At 31.3% G+C, this 16,623-nt stretch overlaps 1 protein-coding gene across 1 annotated transcript; it reads left to right on the top strand.

The window, feature by feature from the left end:
* Window positions 1–4,280: 4,280 nt before the first annotated feature.
* Window positions 4,281–15,447, top strand: LOC139528642 (flotillin-2-like). The gene is made up of 9 exons (XM_071324717.1): window positions 4,281–4,428; window positions 5,747–5,828; window positions 6,844–7,058; window positions 7,460–7,692; window positions 8,036–8,155; window positions 8,792–9,006; window positions 9,960–10,143; window positions 10,454–10,597; window positions 11,771–15,447. The coding sequence occupies exons 1-9, from the start codon at window positions 4,380–4,382 to the stop codon at window positions 11,801–11,803; spliced, it is 1,275 nt and encodes a 424-aa protein (XP_071180818.1). The 5' UTR covers window positions 4,281–4,379; the 3' UTR covers window positions 11,804–15,447.
* The last annotated feature ends 1,176 nt before the right edge of the window (window positions 15,448–16,623 follow it).

Below are 16,623 nucleotides of genomic sequence, written 5' to 3'. Positions count from 1 at the left end.
AATGAAAATGGGGAATGTGTCAAAGAGACAACAATCCCACCATAGAGCAGACAACAGGCAAATTCCACCAATGGGTCCATGAATATAGCGAACACGGTAATTGGATTTTTCTAGGTCTGTTTGATTTTATGTTATAGGTTATAGAACAAAATGTGTTAATCATCCGAAACTCTGAAAATGTTTGTATATATATCTATTAATTGTTTTTTTTTTCTTTTTCTTAAATCCATTAGCAAACATTTTTAAATTTTATTCAGTTTAATAACTATAAACAATCTGGCGTTTTTGAACAAACATATATTTGTGCTTTGGCAAACGCTTTAGCACTCAATATAACTATATAAAAGGCATTCAGTTCCTAATTAACATGTTTAATTTGGTTTGAGTAAATGGCAAAACAAACTTTCGTGAAAGTACAACATAAACAAAGACGAATACCTTCTGTATATTTTAACTTTTTGAGGCATTTTATTTATCTTTAAACACCACGCTTATTCTTGAAAGAATGATCCTGCACATCATGTTACTGTTGGATTTGTTTGTTAAGTCATGACTTCTTTATTCTGTATGTATTTCATTTTTTTTATTACAAAATCCTTTATTCTTTCACAGTTTTCTTTCTATTCTTATAGTTGGACTCAATTTTAACACGACGGGTGACTGCATGTGTGGAGGCAATTCTGCTTATGCCTCCGGAGCACCAGAGATCCGGTCCCACCTTTCCCTCGGTAATTTTGGGGATTGCATTGCCCAGTCTTTACTTTTCTATATTGTGTTTTGTGTACTGTTGTCCCAACCCCCTCGTTTTTTCCATGGCAGTGTAAAAAAAATTCGTTGTCGACTTATAAGTTTTACTTTTCTTTTACTCACGGTCTCAATGACCATGATGACAATATTCAAGAATGGCATGTCTTTTTTAAATTCGCCTTTGATCTTTATTTAAAGAGAATTAAACGGCATGAGTAAATTTATTGAGATTTCGTATTTAAAGTATGCTTTCCGAGTGTGCGTATGATAATCGTGTGCTTTCCGAGTCCACACTTAGCGGGACAACAATCTACAGTGTAAGTCGGTTCGAATCAATGGGATTTTACGGCACATATAGTATCTTGAAATGCGTTTGCTAATTAAAAAAACCCCGATTGTTCAAAAGAAATGTTTTTTTGAGAGGATGCAGTTGCTTAAATCGTCACTCTTTTTTTCGCCGCTATTTCATCTATATGTATTTAGTCTAGTCAGCAGTTACCGGTGTCTACTGTATTTGTGTCACTTTCTATTTATGCATCGTATCGAGCTGTAGAATGAAGCCGTCTGCAACAGATTGTTTTCCATTTTGTTCTTTTGTTGCATTAAATCATTTTGACTGAGGTCAGATAGATTCATTGAGTGCTCAAAAACACGTATACCCCTCCATATACTTTAGTTACATATATACTTTATTTGTACAATGCATTATGTCATCCCATAAGTTCTTAACACAAATGTATGGCCTTTGTTAGTCTTGTATGATTTTAAATTTTAGTTTCTTGTGTATAATTCGGAGTTTAGTATGACGTCCATTATCACTGTACTATTATGCATATTTTAGGGGCCAGCTGAAGGACACCTACGGGTGCGGGAATTCTCGCTACATTGAAGACCCATTGGTTGCCTTCGGCTGTTGTTTGCTCTATGGTCGGGTGGTTGTCGCTTTGACATATTCACCATTTCCTTTCTCAATTTTATTTATTTTTATGAATGTTGTAAGTGAATGTTGTAACCATAGGCTTACATTTCCGCAAGTTCTGTCACTCTATCATATGCCCTTTACATATATGCTAACCATGCCATATAAAAATGAGAAGACATGGGATACTTAGCAATACTTTCAATTTACATGGTAGTTTGTACGTGTTTTAGTTAAACCCCACCCAAGTGGATCCTTTAACATGTTTAAATTGGAAATACATTCTTCTTTATCTTTTTAATTTCCAAAAAAATACAAAAAACAATCTATGAATAAAATTCACGAAAATAAAAGATTTTTTAACAAAGGCAAGGTTGCAATAATCTCTTTGTCCGATTCAACTTCAAGTTGATAGAATGTCCGTTACATCCCGGATAAATTCAAGTATGGATTAAATCAATGATTACATCTGGAATTACTAGTATAACGTATAATAGTCCCAGATTAAATTCAACACAAATGTACATACAAACAAAAATTTGGTATAATTGTCAAGAGACGAAATTAACAACAACAACAACAATTATTATTTTTTTGAGTCTCACAGCGAGCTCTTTAAAGATAGATAGATACTTTATTCTCTAAAAACTAATTTAAAATACAAGTTTACAGAGAAACATACAATATAATTAAGCATGTCACTAATGCAGTTTGCTCCGTTCTTTTACGCTAGTTTATTAGTGCGTTTATTTATGGGAACGGCAAATATTTGCCTACACCTAGAGCGCTTCGATCCCGAAAAGAATTGCCGTATGTGTCCTATCAGAATCGAAATAATTCATGGGGGCTTGAATATATCTAGATTTTACCACGGGTTGTCCCTTTATGCCGATATTTTACCCTTCGCTATCGCTCAGGGGTAAAATATTTGTCATAAAGGGCCAACCCGTGGTAAAATCACGATATATTCAAGCCCCCATGAATTATTTCTTAAATAAATAAACACAGTTTTCTTAAGACAGATTGTTTTTTACGATTAAATAGTGAGAAAAATGAAATTATATTTGGGCTATTTGAAAATTTAGTTTGTAGAAATAATTGTCTTTCGTTCTTCAAATGCGAACAGCAAAACAAATAATGAAATTCGTCGCCTTTCTCACTGGAAGTACACAACGAGCATGTCCTTTCATTTTAATCGGGCAATGTTTTGTCGTCTTCCCTTTTCTATAGGTAACGCATGGTTACCTGCTCTGGATTTACATAATGTAAACAAATGTTTGACTTCAAGAATATTCAGGTAGTTCTCAAACTCCAATGTTTTTTTGGACAGTCTATATAGTTAATACATTTTGGTGAGTTTTGTATTGAAGAATACCATGTCTGTTTGTATTGGTCGATTAGCCTCATTTTGATGCTCTAATTAAGCCACTTTGAGAAATGTCCATTTTGTAGGTGAAAAAATATTTGCAAATCCGTTCATGATTACAATATCTTGAACATATTTAATCAATTTGATGCTTTAATTGTTTACACTGTGTTGATAATATGCAGTCTTGTAGATTAATGAAGACAGTTTGTTTTCGTCTGAACATAGTTTGCACCAGAACGAAATAGTTCGGCATTTAATGCTGGTGTCACAAGTGGGTATCTACCCGTTTCACAATAATGCATAATGCCTGGTGTTGATTTTTTCAAGTGCGATATATATTTCAGAAAAAAAAATGATATAAAACACAATATCAATTTATAAAAGAGCCACTCTACAAAGAGTTATGAGAGAGACTAAAAACACAGATTAAAATACATTTATATTATATCTATATAACATATATATCAGTATATCTTAGCACTAAACACCATACTATTAAAAACAATTACACAAAAGAAAACAAACAACATTATATGTACACTTTCTCCTAAAAAATACTTCATGGCAGATTTTGGCATTAAAATTACAAATTTTATCATCATGAAACATAAATCTTATAGTGATCTTTTTGTTCCAAGACCAAATACAAATTTTTATAAAAAATCTTTTCATTATTCCGCAACCAAAGTATGGAACAATTAATTTACCACTCGAAATAAAAAAATGTCGAAATGTGGAATTATTCAAGAAATATAGTTATAATAATTTTCTTAAAAATTATATGCAAGTCAAATAATTTTGTTTTCCTTTAACAAAACTGGCTATATCAAATATTGCCATTTATTACCATTTGTATATTTGAGTATATATACTACTACTAATATATATTGTAATATATATTGTATATTAATGTATGAATGTATGAATGTTTACTGTATACATGTATTTTGTTTGAGGGCCTCAATGAAAATTAGAGTTACCCTCTTTAAATAAAGAATTAATTATTATATTATTATTATAAACAAGTGTGGACACAGTTGAGTGTGGATAGTATGTTTGGATGTTTGACAGTGTCTTACGACAAAAGGAGTTCTTTGTTTTTCCTATATAATATGGTGTTTTAACTGTGTTGCACGATGACAACTAATATGAGCATTAGAAGTGCTGTTTATTTAATATTTTTATCATAAAATATATATAGTATAGTAATAAGAATCTAAAATCCGGAATTAAATCCGAACTTGTTTACCACTTAACTAATTTGACCTATTTAACGACATCCGCTTGTTGATATCCATTGCGAAAGGCCAACATTTGTTTACGAAAGCTCACGAAAAACGCAAAATGGGCAACATACAAACTGTTGGTCCAAATCAGGCCATGGTTATATCTGGTATGTAATTTAATGTTTCTTCTATGCATTCATTACCCTACAACATCAATATGACAGTTTGGCAGGTCGCGTCTGATGCTCTCAGCAACACCATCTATCGACTTTTTACGTTTTAAAATTATGTGATATTTAACACTCGAAAGTTGTTCGTTAATAAAGAATTAATTACTAATTCAATTTTAGTTATGTGCTACTTTTTCACTATACAACACACATTTTATTATCTCTTGCATCCTTATTTTTTTTTTAAGTAAAACAAATGTGAGGTACCAAATGGGGTGTGGCATCTTGAACTAAATATAAAAATTGGTATAGTACTAGTAATCCCAGGTGTCATTCAGTTAATCCTTAATGAAATAAGGATTTCAATCCTATTTCTGTTTTATCTGAAGCTCAACAAGCAGTATTTGTTGGTTGTTATACCTACTTATTTTAAGGAGTAGCTAGTGAGAAGAGAGAACTTTAAAAAAAAAAATAGCCTTATATTTTTAACATTTTTAATAAATTAAAGCCATTTCTACTTTGTGTATTTATGTTAGTTCTATTTTGTGCTATGTGCAATTCTGATTAGTTGAGCCATTTTCAATTTTTAAAGTGTTAGGCCAGGATTTTTTAATTTGTTAGTTTATAAATCCGCCGACTCGATTTTGACGATTTCCAGAATAAATATAAGATTGACTTTTCGTGCTTTTTTATTCCCGCCGACCCTAACTAAAGCATTATCCCTCAAAAATAAATAAAATATTCATTTTAATGATATGAAATGCATTAATCACTAACAAATATGGTAACACTTTCTGTTGTGAAAAAACTTCCAGTTTACGTTTCTAAAAATAGGCACATCCACTTTTTTGCGGGAAACTATTAGACAATGTCATGGGATTTATATGATAGCTGAGCAATAATATTTCATTGAACTAAAATTTAAGAAATGATGACAAAATAGCATAACAAACATATTGTTAGAAAGGTGAAATATATATTTATTTTGCATATTTTTGTCTGTCTTGAAAGATATTTTTTCCTTTTTTTTCCCAGACCGACCGACCTGACTTTTTCATGGGGAAAATCCGTAAACCAACAAATTATAAAACCCTGGCCTTGTAATTGATGACCCCTGTCCGAGGTTGAATGTACTGTTGAGCATTCACCATTTTCACAAGCATGTTGAACCCTGCCAAATATTCTATGTGACCAGGGACAGATCCAGTCATTTCCAAAAGTGGAAAAATTTCAAATTATCATCAAACACATGATACATGCCATAGTTTTCAACACAGTTATCATAATAAACAAACTGTCAGCTTTTTACTTACAGGTGGATGTTGTGGGGGTAATTCCAGAAAACTTATTGTTGGAGGATGGGGTTGGGCTTGGTGTCTTGTCACAGATGTACAGAGGTAAGCACACAATAACCACTATTTCTTGGTTGCATTGACTTGAAACTCATTTAAAGATTTAAGGTACAAATGTATATACAACAATCAAAAGAGGAATATATAAAATAAACTGACAATACCAAATTACCATGGCAAACAATACTAAGTGCCAGGATCAAAAGACAAACTTAGAGAACAAAAGCTAAGATTGAGCAACAAACCCCAACAAAAACTTGGGGTGATCTCTGTAGCTTGGGAAGGGTATACGTAATTATAAGCAGTCTTCATGCTGAATGGCAGCCCAGGCAGCCCAGGCTTGTAAAATTGATCTCGGGCCTGTAAAAATCAGATCTACAGGCCAACAGAATCTAACCAAAAATTAAAAAATTGAGCTCCGGGCCTGTAGATTTAACAGTTCATCGCGAAGACTGTAATAAGTAGATCCAGCTCCAAATGTGTTGCTCATAAATGAAATTACAAATTTGTTGACAGTGGCAAGTCAGAATTATGGAAAGTAACAGTGATCAAACATGTAGTTTCCTGCATGATCACCACATATAACCCATTCCAGGATGGCAAACAAAACAAGCCTCAAACAGTGGTTTCTTCGAAATTTTGTTTTGTTTTGTTTTGTTTTGTTTCATATCATTATATCATTGTATGTAAATATGAAAGATTATTATAAAACATGTAAAAGCTATTGCGATTTACCTTCAACCTTTCTTTCAGTTATACAAAATGAGGGATTTTCGACAATGTTTATACTTTTTATTTTCATTTGCTATTGAAGAAAATAAGCAAATAATGAACAAAATAGCATGATCATTGACTTTTTTCTTTGATTTGATAAAATTTAGCATAATATTTTTCGATCAGCATATGGTCAGAAATGAATCTCTCAATAAAGCACAATAGCAAATATTGTGATGTTGCACAGCATTATCTTTGAAGCACATGTAATCATGATAGTTCTAAGAGAATATATACATATACAATACCACACCTCCTTATTTTCATTTGATTTTTTTTCAAACAGCATCTCACTAGAGGTTATGACCTTGAACCCAGTTTGTGAAAGTGTAGAAACATCTGAAGGTGTACCTGTGACAGTAACTGGTGTAGCTCAGGTCAAGGTCATGAGAGACACATCATTCTTAGAGAAGGCATGTGAACAGTTTCTGGGTAAAACTGTCAAGGAAGTAGAAAGAGTTATTTTACAAACTTTAGAAGGTCATCTCAGGGCTATTCTGGGTAAGAATAGATTTATTTGTTTGATTTTCATATTGCGGTTTATATCAGTTGTCCACCTTTCTCAATACATGCAATAAGTATATATATTGAATCCTTAGCTATATTTTTGAATCTAAACTTTAAAAATTGTAAATATTTAAAAATGTGGTTTAGTTATCACCATTTGAATTAAAATTGTTTTTTTTAAAGAGATCCTGGTAACTATTTATTTATTATACATTTATTTCTAAAGCTGAAGAATAGTCTGAATAAAAGACATTGAACAATTGATATATCATATAGATGTAAATTATTCAGTTTACAATGTTATCTTTGAAAAATTCTAACTTGCAGAAAAACAAATAACAAAAGATAGAACTATTTTAATCAAACGTTTAATTACAAAATTTAATTATCTACAGGTACCCTTAGTGTAGAGGCAATCTATCAGGACAGAGACCAGTTTGCTCAACTTGTAAGAGAAGTTGCTTCCCCTGATGTGTGTAAGATGGGTATAGAAATTATGAGTTTCACAATCAAAGATATTTATGACAATGTTGAATACTTAGCCTCATTAGGACGAGCACAGACTGCTAATGTTAAAAGAGATGCTGATATTGGTGTTGCTGAGGCTAATAGAGATGCTGGAATCAGGGTTAGTATATAATAATATAAGTTGGATTAAATAGAATGCTTTGAAAAAAAAACAATTCAATTTTAATTAATTATGAATTAATCACATAGCATTTCTCAAACAACTCATAATCATGTGGTATAATTGAGATTTCGAACAAACCCTGTTGAAATGGGATCTTACATTATTATTCTTTGAAAAACCTGAAACTTTTAAACATTTTGAAAAATGAAAAAAATTTACCTACTGCTCATTTCAAAAGGAAATTAAACCAGTGTGTTGGAATCAAATGCATTGAATATTTCGAACTTTTAAACTACTCTTACTAGCTAGTATTGTAAATTTGTCAAACTTCTATTTACAGGAAGCAGAATGTGACAAAACAAAAATGGACACCAAATTTTCAGCAGATGCTAAGATTGCTGATGCCTCACGTAATTACAAGATGCAGAAAGCTGACTTTGATCAAGAAGTCAATGCAAGAGTAAGTTATATGTTATTAAACAGCCAGGTCTTATTTGTACACCTATAAATAAATGATAAATATCAAAATTTTGGGTAATTCAAAATGTTAAACTGAAAGAAAAAATGTTTTAGAAATAGTAAAAATGCTAAATATTTACATGATGTGTAAATGAGGTACCTTAAAAAAAACAAAAAAGGAACATAGGAATTACTGGTCAAATTTTCAAATAGAATTGAGAATGGAAATGGTGAACAACCCGACCATATAATAGACAACAGCAGGTCACCAATAGGTCTTCAATGCAGTGAGAAATTCCTGCACCCGTAGGCATCGTTCAGCTGGCCCCTAAATAAATATATATACTAGTTCAGTGATAATGAAAAAAGAAGATTTTTTTTGAAAAAACAGAGGATTACAATAAAAAGACTTCAATATTTTTACTCATGGGGGAATGGGAGGCACTCAAATAAAAGTATTGGGGGTGGAAGCATTTTCTTAGTTTAGAATTTTGTAAGAATTTTAAGCAAAATGAAAATTTTATTTTATAGGTGATTGAGGTCTAAAATAAGTTGTCTCCCATCCCCCATGTGTTTAAATCTGGAACAACCCTAAGTAAAAATTGAAATATTAAATTTTGGTTTTGATTATTCACAGAAAGCTGAGGCTGAATTAGCCTATGAACTGCAAGCAGCCAAAGAAAAACAGAAAATCAGGGCTGAAGAAATAGAAATTGAAGTAGTAGAGAGAAGGAAATTAATTGATGTTGAAGAAAAAGAAATTCTGAGAAAAGAGAAGGAATTAATAGCTACTGTTAAACGACCTGCTGAAGCACATGCTTATAAGATGGAGTTGATTGCTGAGGGAACAAGGTAAGTAAAGCTTAAGGGAATGAGGTAAAATAAGGCTTATAAGATGGAGTTGATTGCTGAGGGAACAAGGTAAAGTAAAGCTTAAGGGAATGAGGTAAAATAAGGCTTATAAGATGGAGTTGATTGCTGAGGGAACAAGGTAAAGTCAAGCTTAAGGGAATGAGGTAAAATTAGGCTTATAAGATGAAGTTGATTGCTGAGGGAACAAGGTAAAGTAAAGCTTATATGAATAAGGTAAAAAAGGGCTTATAAGATGGGTTGATAGCTGAGGGAACAAGGTAAAATAAAACTTTAGGGAACAAGTTAAAATAAAGGCTTATGAGAATAAGGAAAAATAAGAGGAATAAAATGGAAATAAACATGAAGTAATTAGGTGATATTTGAGAAATAAATATACTATCCCAATTTCAGTGTTTAGGCTAGGATTTAAGGTCAATCAGGCACTGTTTAAAGATGTAGAGGATGTAAGCAAGATTTCCTGCCTAAACATAAACAACTTGACTCTCTTTTGGATAAAATAAACAGGACTGGTATACAGAGGAGATCTGTACTGCTGCATATTCAAGTTGAACATGTTTGATTGAATTTACATCTGTCCTTGCTACTCAAAAAAGATTAACGATTTTAGCTGATTAGTAAAAAGAAAGTTTTATCATAAGATATCAAGATTTAAATATCATGATTTTAAATGAAATTTATGTATTTGAAAACAATTAAAAGACAAATACAGTACACAAACCACAACGTAAATACTTAATATTGAGAAACTTCAACCTCATGAAAAAACCAAGGGTGATATCAGTTAAGGATAAGTTAAGATAATTAAAACATAGTTTGTCATCTATGAAACATATACTCCATGATAGTCAACCAACTTGTAATGGTATTATGATAAACTGCTAATTTATTGTCTCTTCTGAATTCAAAATATATTTGTCTTGTTTTAAACCTAGGACACAGACAGTTGAGCAGGCCAGAGCTGAGGCTGAAAAGATTCGATTGATAGGTGCATCAGAAGCCGAAGCTATTGAAGCTGTAGGGAAGGCCGAAGCAGAAAAAATGAGACTGAAAGCTTCAGCTTACAAACAGTATGGAGAGGCAGCCATGTTGTCTTTGGTCTTGGAAACCCTTCCAAAGGTAATGACAAAGTTATTTGTGTGCGGACAGAAATTAGAAAGACTGTTTTGTTTCCTTATTTAAAATTGTACATTAAAAAAGATGTATTCATGTTAATAAACACAAAAGTAGTAAAATAAAAACAACAACTCAAAATGAAGAAATTTAAAACATGTTCTGAAAAATATTGAAAATATTTTATTCTTCGAATTTTAAAAAAAGAAATATAAATTTTAAATGAATTGAGTGCCCCTGATGAAAATACAAGAGTAATACTCTGATGTGAATTTCAAACAATATAATATTTTTTTGCCTTGACAATGATTTTTAGGTTGCTGCAGAAGTATCAGCTCCATTATCAAAGACAGATGAGATTGTTTTGGTTGGAGATGATAGAACAACAAGTGAAGTCAGCAAATTGGTTAGTCAGCTCCCACCGGCAGTCCAGGCTCTTACTGGGGTAGATCTCTCTAAGGTTAGTTCTATTACTCGGTGAATGAAACTTAAAAAACTATTCCATTAAAATGTATGTGGGAGGGTAGGAAGGAAAGTAATTATGGAATGTGGGTCATGTGGTTTTAATACCCCTGCCATGGCGGTTGGGGCATTAAGTTTTACTGTTGTCCATCTGTACGTCTGTCTGTCTGTATGTATGTCTCAAATTAGTTTCCCTTCTCTAACTTAAGTTTGCCTCAACCAAATGTTATGAAGCTTATACACAATGTAAATGACCACCAAGCACAGATCGAATTTGGGTGTCCTCACTTTCACTGTTCTCAAGTTATGTCCCTTTGTAAATTGAAAAATTGCTGATTTTGTTACATATTTACAATTTGGACTCATTCTTCATTTACTTCAGTATGGGTCTATTACCATTATTAAAAATTATCAAAAAAAAACGATTCTTGGTTGTAGGGATATTTTGAAAGTCCTTTCCTACTCTTCCCCATTTATTTTAATGGCATTTTCTTTAAAAAACCATATCAATACAAGACAATCTAAAAGAGGAAGTCATTGAATGGAAAGGAAGTATAAAAATAAGAGGTATGTTGCTAATCAGACAATTCTCCAATTGAGACCAAATAATTTAGAAGTTAACAACTGTAGGTCACCACACAGACTTCAACAATGAGCAAAATCCATTGTATACAAGACTTAGACACCTTAAAGTTCTACAAAACATATGGTGAACTTACAAATACATGATATCTATAGCTTAAGCAATACAATGCACATCAGCCATATCATGTTTGAATTAAATCCATCTTGAAAAAGATTAGAACATTCAGTATTTACAATTTCCACAAATTAAAATAATTCTGATTGAGGTTTCTTTTAATAGAGAATGTTGCCATGCAAAAATACATACAATTGTCACTTATTTCAATCTTCAATACACTGTGTACATTTAAGTGATCAGTATCGTGTTGTTTTATTCACCAAAAATGTGAAGCCTTTAATAGTGTTTCAATAAGAAGATTTACAAAATTCTTCTTTACAAGGATTAAACACATTAGGAGCAAACTGTTTCAATAAATAATAATGAATAATAAGTAATTATATGTTTTGCACAAACTCTGAACCTATTCATGCACATTTTGAATATCTAAATATTGAAACTGAACCAAAGGTTTTTTTTTTATTTCAGATTTTATCAAAGGTACCAGGAGCTACTTCTTAGACTGGTTTCCAGTCCTGTTATAAACCCATTTATAGTGACTTCAATAAGTGAACCAGAAGACTTAATACTTTTACATGTATATAACTTATTTCACTTTTATCAAGAAATTTTAAATGTTTTAAACTATTATCAATTTTAATGGTAATGAAAAGCTTGATCTTAAAATTATATGCAACCTGTGTTTCTGCATATGTACAGAGTATGTTAAGTTTTACTGTAGGTGTTAGTTTTACCTGTAAATCATGCCTGTGTGAATTACTTTGAGAACATTTGATTGCATTTTTTAAAACATATTTTAAATTTTTCAAATATAAACAGAATGTGATTACATGATTGGAATTTGATGCAATTATTTACATATGTGTTTACATGATGCAATTATTTACATATGTGCTTTCATGATGCAATTATTTACACATGATTTGCATGATGAAATCTGTTACAAATATTAAGGCTGAATAAGAAAAAAGAAACAAGGAATGAATTCTTCTTTATAATTACCCTTGTCTAGTTCAGTTCATCACTTATGAGAAAAAAAACCACTTTTTGATAAGGGAATAATAGAACAAAAATTCGAAAATATCTTGTTTGACTAAATCTACCTCTTGCAAAATATATATCTAATAATTTCTAAATTATATGAAGTATAAACTGGTGAATATGCCAGATTTTAAACCATTGATGAGTATGCGATGTATATGTATATATCTATTTATAACGCATAAAAATACCTGTTTTATTTGTATATAACCTGTTCACGATGTACATTAACTATGTTGTTAAATTGAGATCATGGTCAACACTTACTTTATATAACTACTGATATTGCAATAAGTGGTCAAAATTGTTCTCCTTTATTAGATTTTAGTGGCAGATAGAGCCCTGACCCAATTATTCTGTCATCATGACCATTAATCTGACTTTTAACATTGATAGTGATATTTCTACTTTTGTACTATGTTCCAATGCATCATTTTAATTTATTCACAATCATTTTAATTGTAGCACCTGTTAGTAGATACTAAGTAGTCATCACATTTCGTGTTTCTGTGTTTCTGTGTTTCTTTTCAGTCAAAATACATACATATGTATAGTATAGGTCTGCAGTGTTCTTATTAGGTTGCCTTCTAGTCAACGTATCATTACTGTCCATAGTAACAGGATAAACATTATAGTAAATCTTTCTTTTACAATCAAAAACCGTGCCTTTATAAATCTGAAGTTCGCAAAACAAGACTAATGAAAATGTTATTGAGTATGCATTTCTAACTGCTTTTGAATAACCTTGTTTTTTTTATTATGCATAATTCATTCAAAGACAGATAATTTAAGGGCAAATGTAATAATTTCTTACTTGACGGCATGCATAGATTGTATGTATTCACTTGCAGTATTGAGTATACCATTTATTTTATAAAAGTTAACTTTGATATTTAATTATACATGGTGGGTTGATATTCTTCATGGCATTAACTTTCACCCACCAGCTTTTTAGATAAGTAATTTTCTTTTATTTCATGTAAAATGAATAGAGTCATCATGCTGTTAATTTGAATTACTACACTTGTTAAACTATTTCCACAGTCCCCCCTAAAACTTTTATAGAAATTATCTATTTACATAGTTTTAACCTTGAATTGCTAGACTTGAACTTGAAAATAAGTCCAGAAATGCCTTGAATGCTTTGTAGTTTTAGATTATAATTATCATAGATGAAAGTACACTTTTTTTTGTACATTTTTTGTCATATTAGCTGTTTTAATCCTTAATTAATACTTATATATATGTTTCGTCATAAGAAAAGGGTAACTATAGGTTTAAGAATTGTGAAAACCCAGACGAATAAACAGACATTACTTTGAATTGTTTGGAGAGTAGCTACTTTATACCACCACACTTCTTAACACATGATCTAGATGTAAAAAAATTAAAAAGCAATATGATCCATTTTGAAGTATTTACTGCTGAACTGTGTCTGATCATTATATTATACTTTATTATAATCATTAAGTTGTAAAACAATATATATATAAGTACTAAAAATCCAAAGTTTTAAATATTGTTAAAAAATCCATTGATAAAAAAAGCTATAATTGAAAAAGGAATTTTGTTATATTTTAACAAAGGGATTTACAGGGTATCAGTAAATATTGTGCTAAGACTTATGAATCACATTTATTGAAGAAGTTGACATAGATTTTCAATAAAAATAAAAGTTCCCAAACATTAGGATTCCAAGACACGAAGAAGTAATTAATATTTCAAAGAAAACTGTTACCTGACCCATAAATGTAAAATTAACACTGAAAAACTATACTTAAGCTTAATCCATGTCCAATCATTCATACTTGGAGATAGTGGCAGCTCAGTCCAACTTAACCATGTAATATATGACCTATTGATAAGTATTGTAACCACCCAACCCCTTATTCTTGTCTTCTGAACCTTACCTAGATACCAGTATTAATTTATCCTCTCTAAGTGATAAATCAAAATTTGATTAAAAAATAGTATATAATAGGAGGTTGTGTTATTTGTGTATAAGATGTAAAATGTTCTGTTGTTTATTAAGATTGCTAGGTTGTCTAAATAGAAAAAAGTAAATAGATATACCGTTTGCATATACCTACATGAATTAAACATTTACTCTAATTCAGTTTATTGATGAAATCAATTCATAGATATGAATAAGATATTGCTTAATAATTAGATCTATTATATTATAAATATCCAGGATGACCATAATTCAAATAAATTCACCCATCTAGTGAACCAAAGATGGCATTTTAGGCAGTTAAGCTGCCTTATGCGAGCACCCTAGATTTGTGTTCTACCCAATAAATGCTGTAATATTTGCCATTGTTATTATCTAGCTGGAAACTATGTCTGGAAACTATGTTATTTATAACTAACTGGACAATTTTTTCATACTTTTAATTCTGGATTACAAAAAAAATGACCAAAAAAACCTTTAATGATCGTCGAATGACCCAAAAGTTTTGAAGTTGCACATAGGAAGTAGAGCACAGTAGGAATCCTTATGTAGTTTATTATCAACTGAGCTTTTGGCTAAGATGTCAAAGAACAAATGTATGAAATTTTTAATCGTGGAAAATCTCTAAAGACAAGTAGCTTATATTTCCCAAATGGCAAAAGTCGTAGGAATATTGTTTGTCGTCAATACGTAATCAACTACGTCAGCTGTTGGCGGCAATTTTAAAATAATAACTGTATAATACTATCTGCAAACTATATAGTGTATGTAACGAATATAGCAATGACTATGAATTAACTTACAGAATTACTAAGTATGACATACCAGAAAGACTTTGAAAGATTTTTTTTTAAAAAAGAAAACAATCTATTTATGTTTACTCTGTTAATAGATTTTTCTAAAACATCTAAAAAGAAAAACAATTTAGATTTCTTTCACTTGAATAAATCAAATATTTCCTAATTACAAAAAAGAATATTTTGAATTGTATTTGGTATATTAGAAAATAAAATATGTTAGATGCATGCTAATACTCACTACACAAGTTTGATTCCTTCCCCCTAATTGTCAGTTATGTTGTAGTCTTGTTGTTTGTACATTTTTATATACTGTAATAATTCTTAATACAATGAAATATCTAAGAACTCTTCTTTTAGTCTCTTTGTTTGTATTTAGTGAAGTGAAGGGTCAAAGTGGTTTTGAATTTGCGCAATTGTTGACCGAGTGGTCAAAGTAGTTTATAATTGGGGACTTGGTTGCCAAGTGGTTGCAGTAGTTTGAATTTTGAGGCTTGTGGTAAAGTTATCAAAGTAGTTTCTATTTGGGGACTTGGTGGCCAAGTGGTCAAAGTACTGTAAATTCAGAGAATATTGCATGCATTTATTATTTCGATTTTGTCATTTTAAATTTGAATGCAATTTTAATTTTTACAATTTTGAGAAAAGTCCTGCTTAATTCAGATAAAATATTACAAAATGCGAGTTATAATTATTGTGTTAACAACTATGTCGCGTTATTCGTAATAATAAAGACCTCGCATTAATTTCTAAATTTACAGTAGTTTGTATTTGTGGACTTGGTGGCCAAGTGGTCAAAGTAATTTATATTAGGTGATTTGGTAGCCAAGTGGTCAAAGTAGTTTGTATTTGCGGACTTGTTGGCAAAGCAATCAATGGCCAACTGGTTAAAGCAGTTTGAAGAAGGGAACTTGGTGATTAAGTGGTGAAAGAAGTTTGTATTTGAGGACTGGTGACTGAGTGGTCATAGTAATTTGTATTTTGGAGACTTGGTGACTGAGAGGTCAAGGAAGCTTGTATTTGAGGACTTGGTGGCCAACTGGTCAAAGCAGTTTGCATATGGGAACCTGGTGACTGAGTGGTCAAAGTAGTTTGTAATTTGAGACTTTGTGGCTGAGTGGTCAAAGTGGTTTATATATGGGGACTTGGTGGCAGAGTGGTCTAATTGGTTTGCATTTGGGGACTTGGTGGCCAACAAGTCAATGTAGTTTGTGTTTAGGGACTTGGTGGCAGAGTGTTTAAAGTAGTTTGTATATTGGGGAATTGGTGGCCAAGTGGTCAAGGTAGTTTGTAAATAGTGATTTAGTGGCCAAGGGGTCAAAGTAGTTCCTATTTGTGGACTTGGTTGCAGTGTGGTCAAAGTTGTTTGTATTTGATGACTTGGTGGCCAACTGGTCAAGGAAGTTTGTATTTGGGGACTTGGTGACAGAGTGGTAAAATCAGTTTTGTATTTGATAACTTGGTGACCAACTGGTCTATGTAGTTTGTATTTGGGGATTTGGTGGTCAAAATAGTTAGTAAATTGAGAC

Source organism: Mytilus edulis, chromosome 6, assembly GCF_963676685.1.
Source record: "Mytilus edulis chromosome 6, xbMytEdul2.2, whole genome shotgun sequence".
In the NCBI taxonomy this organism is placed as follows: domain Eukaryota; kingdom Metazoa; phylum Mollusca; class Bivalvia; order Mytilida; family Mytilidae; genus Mytilus; species Mytilus edulis.
Note: the sequence above shows the minus strand (reverse complement) of the source record. Positions and strands in the feature narration are given on the sequence as shown.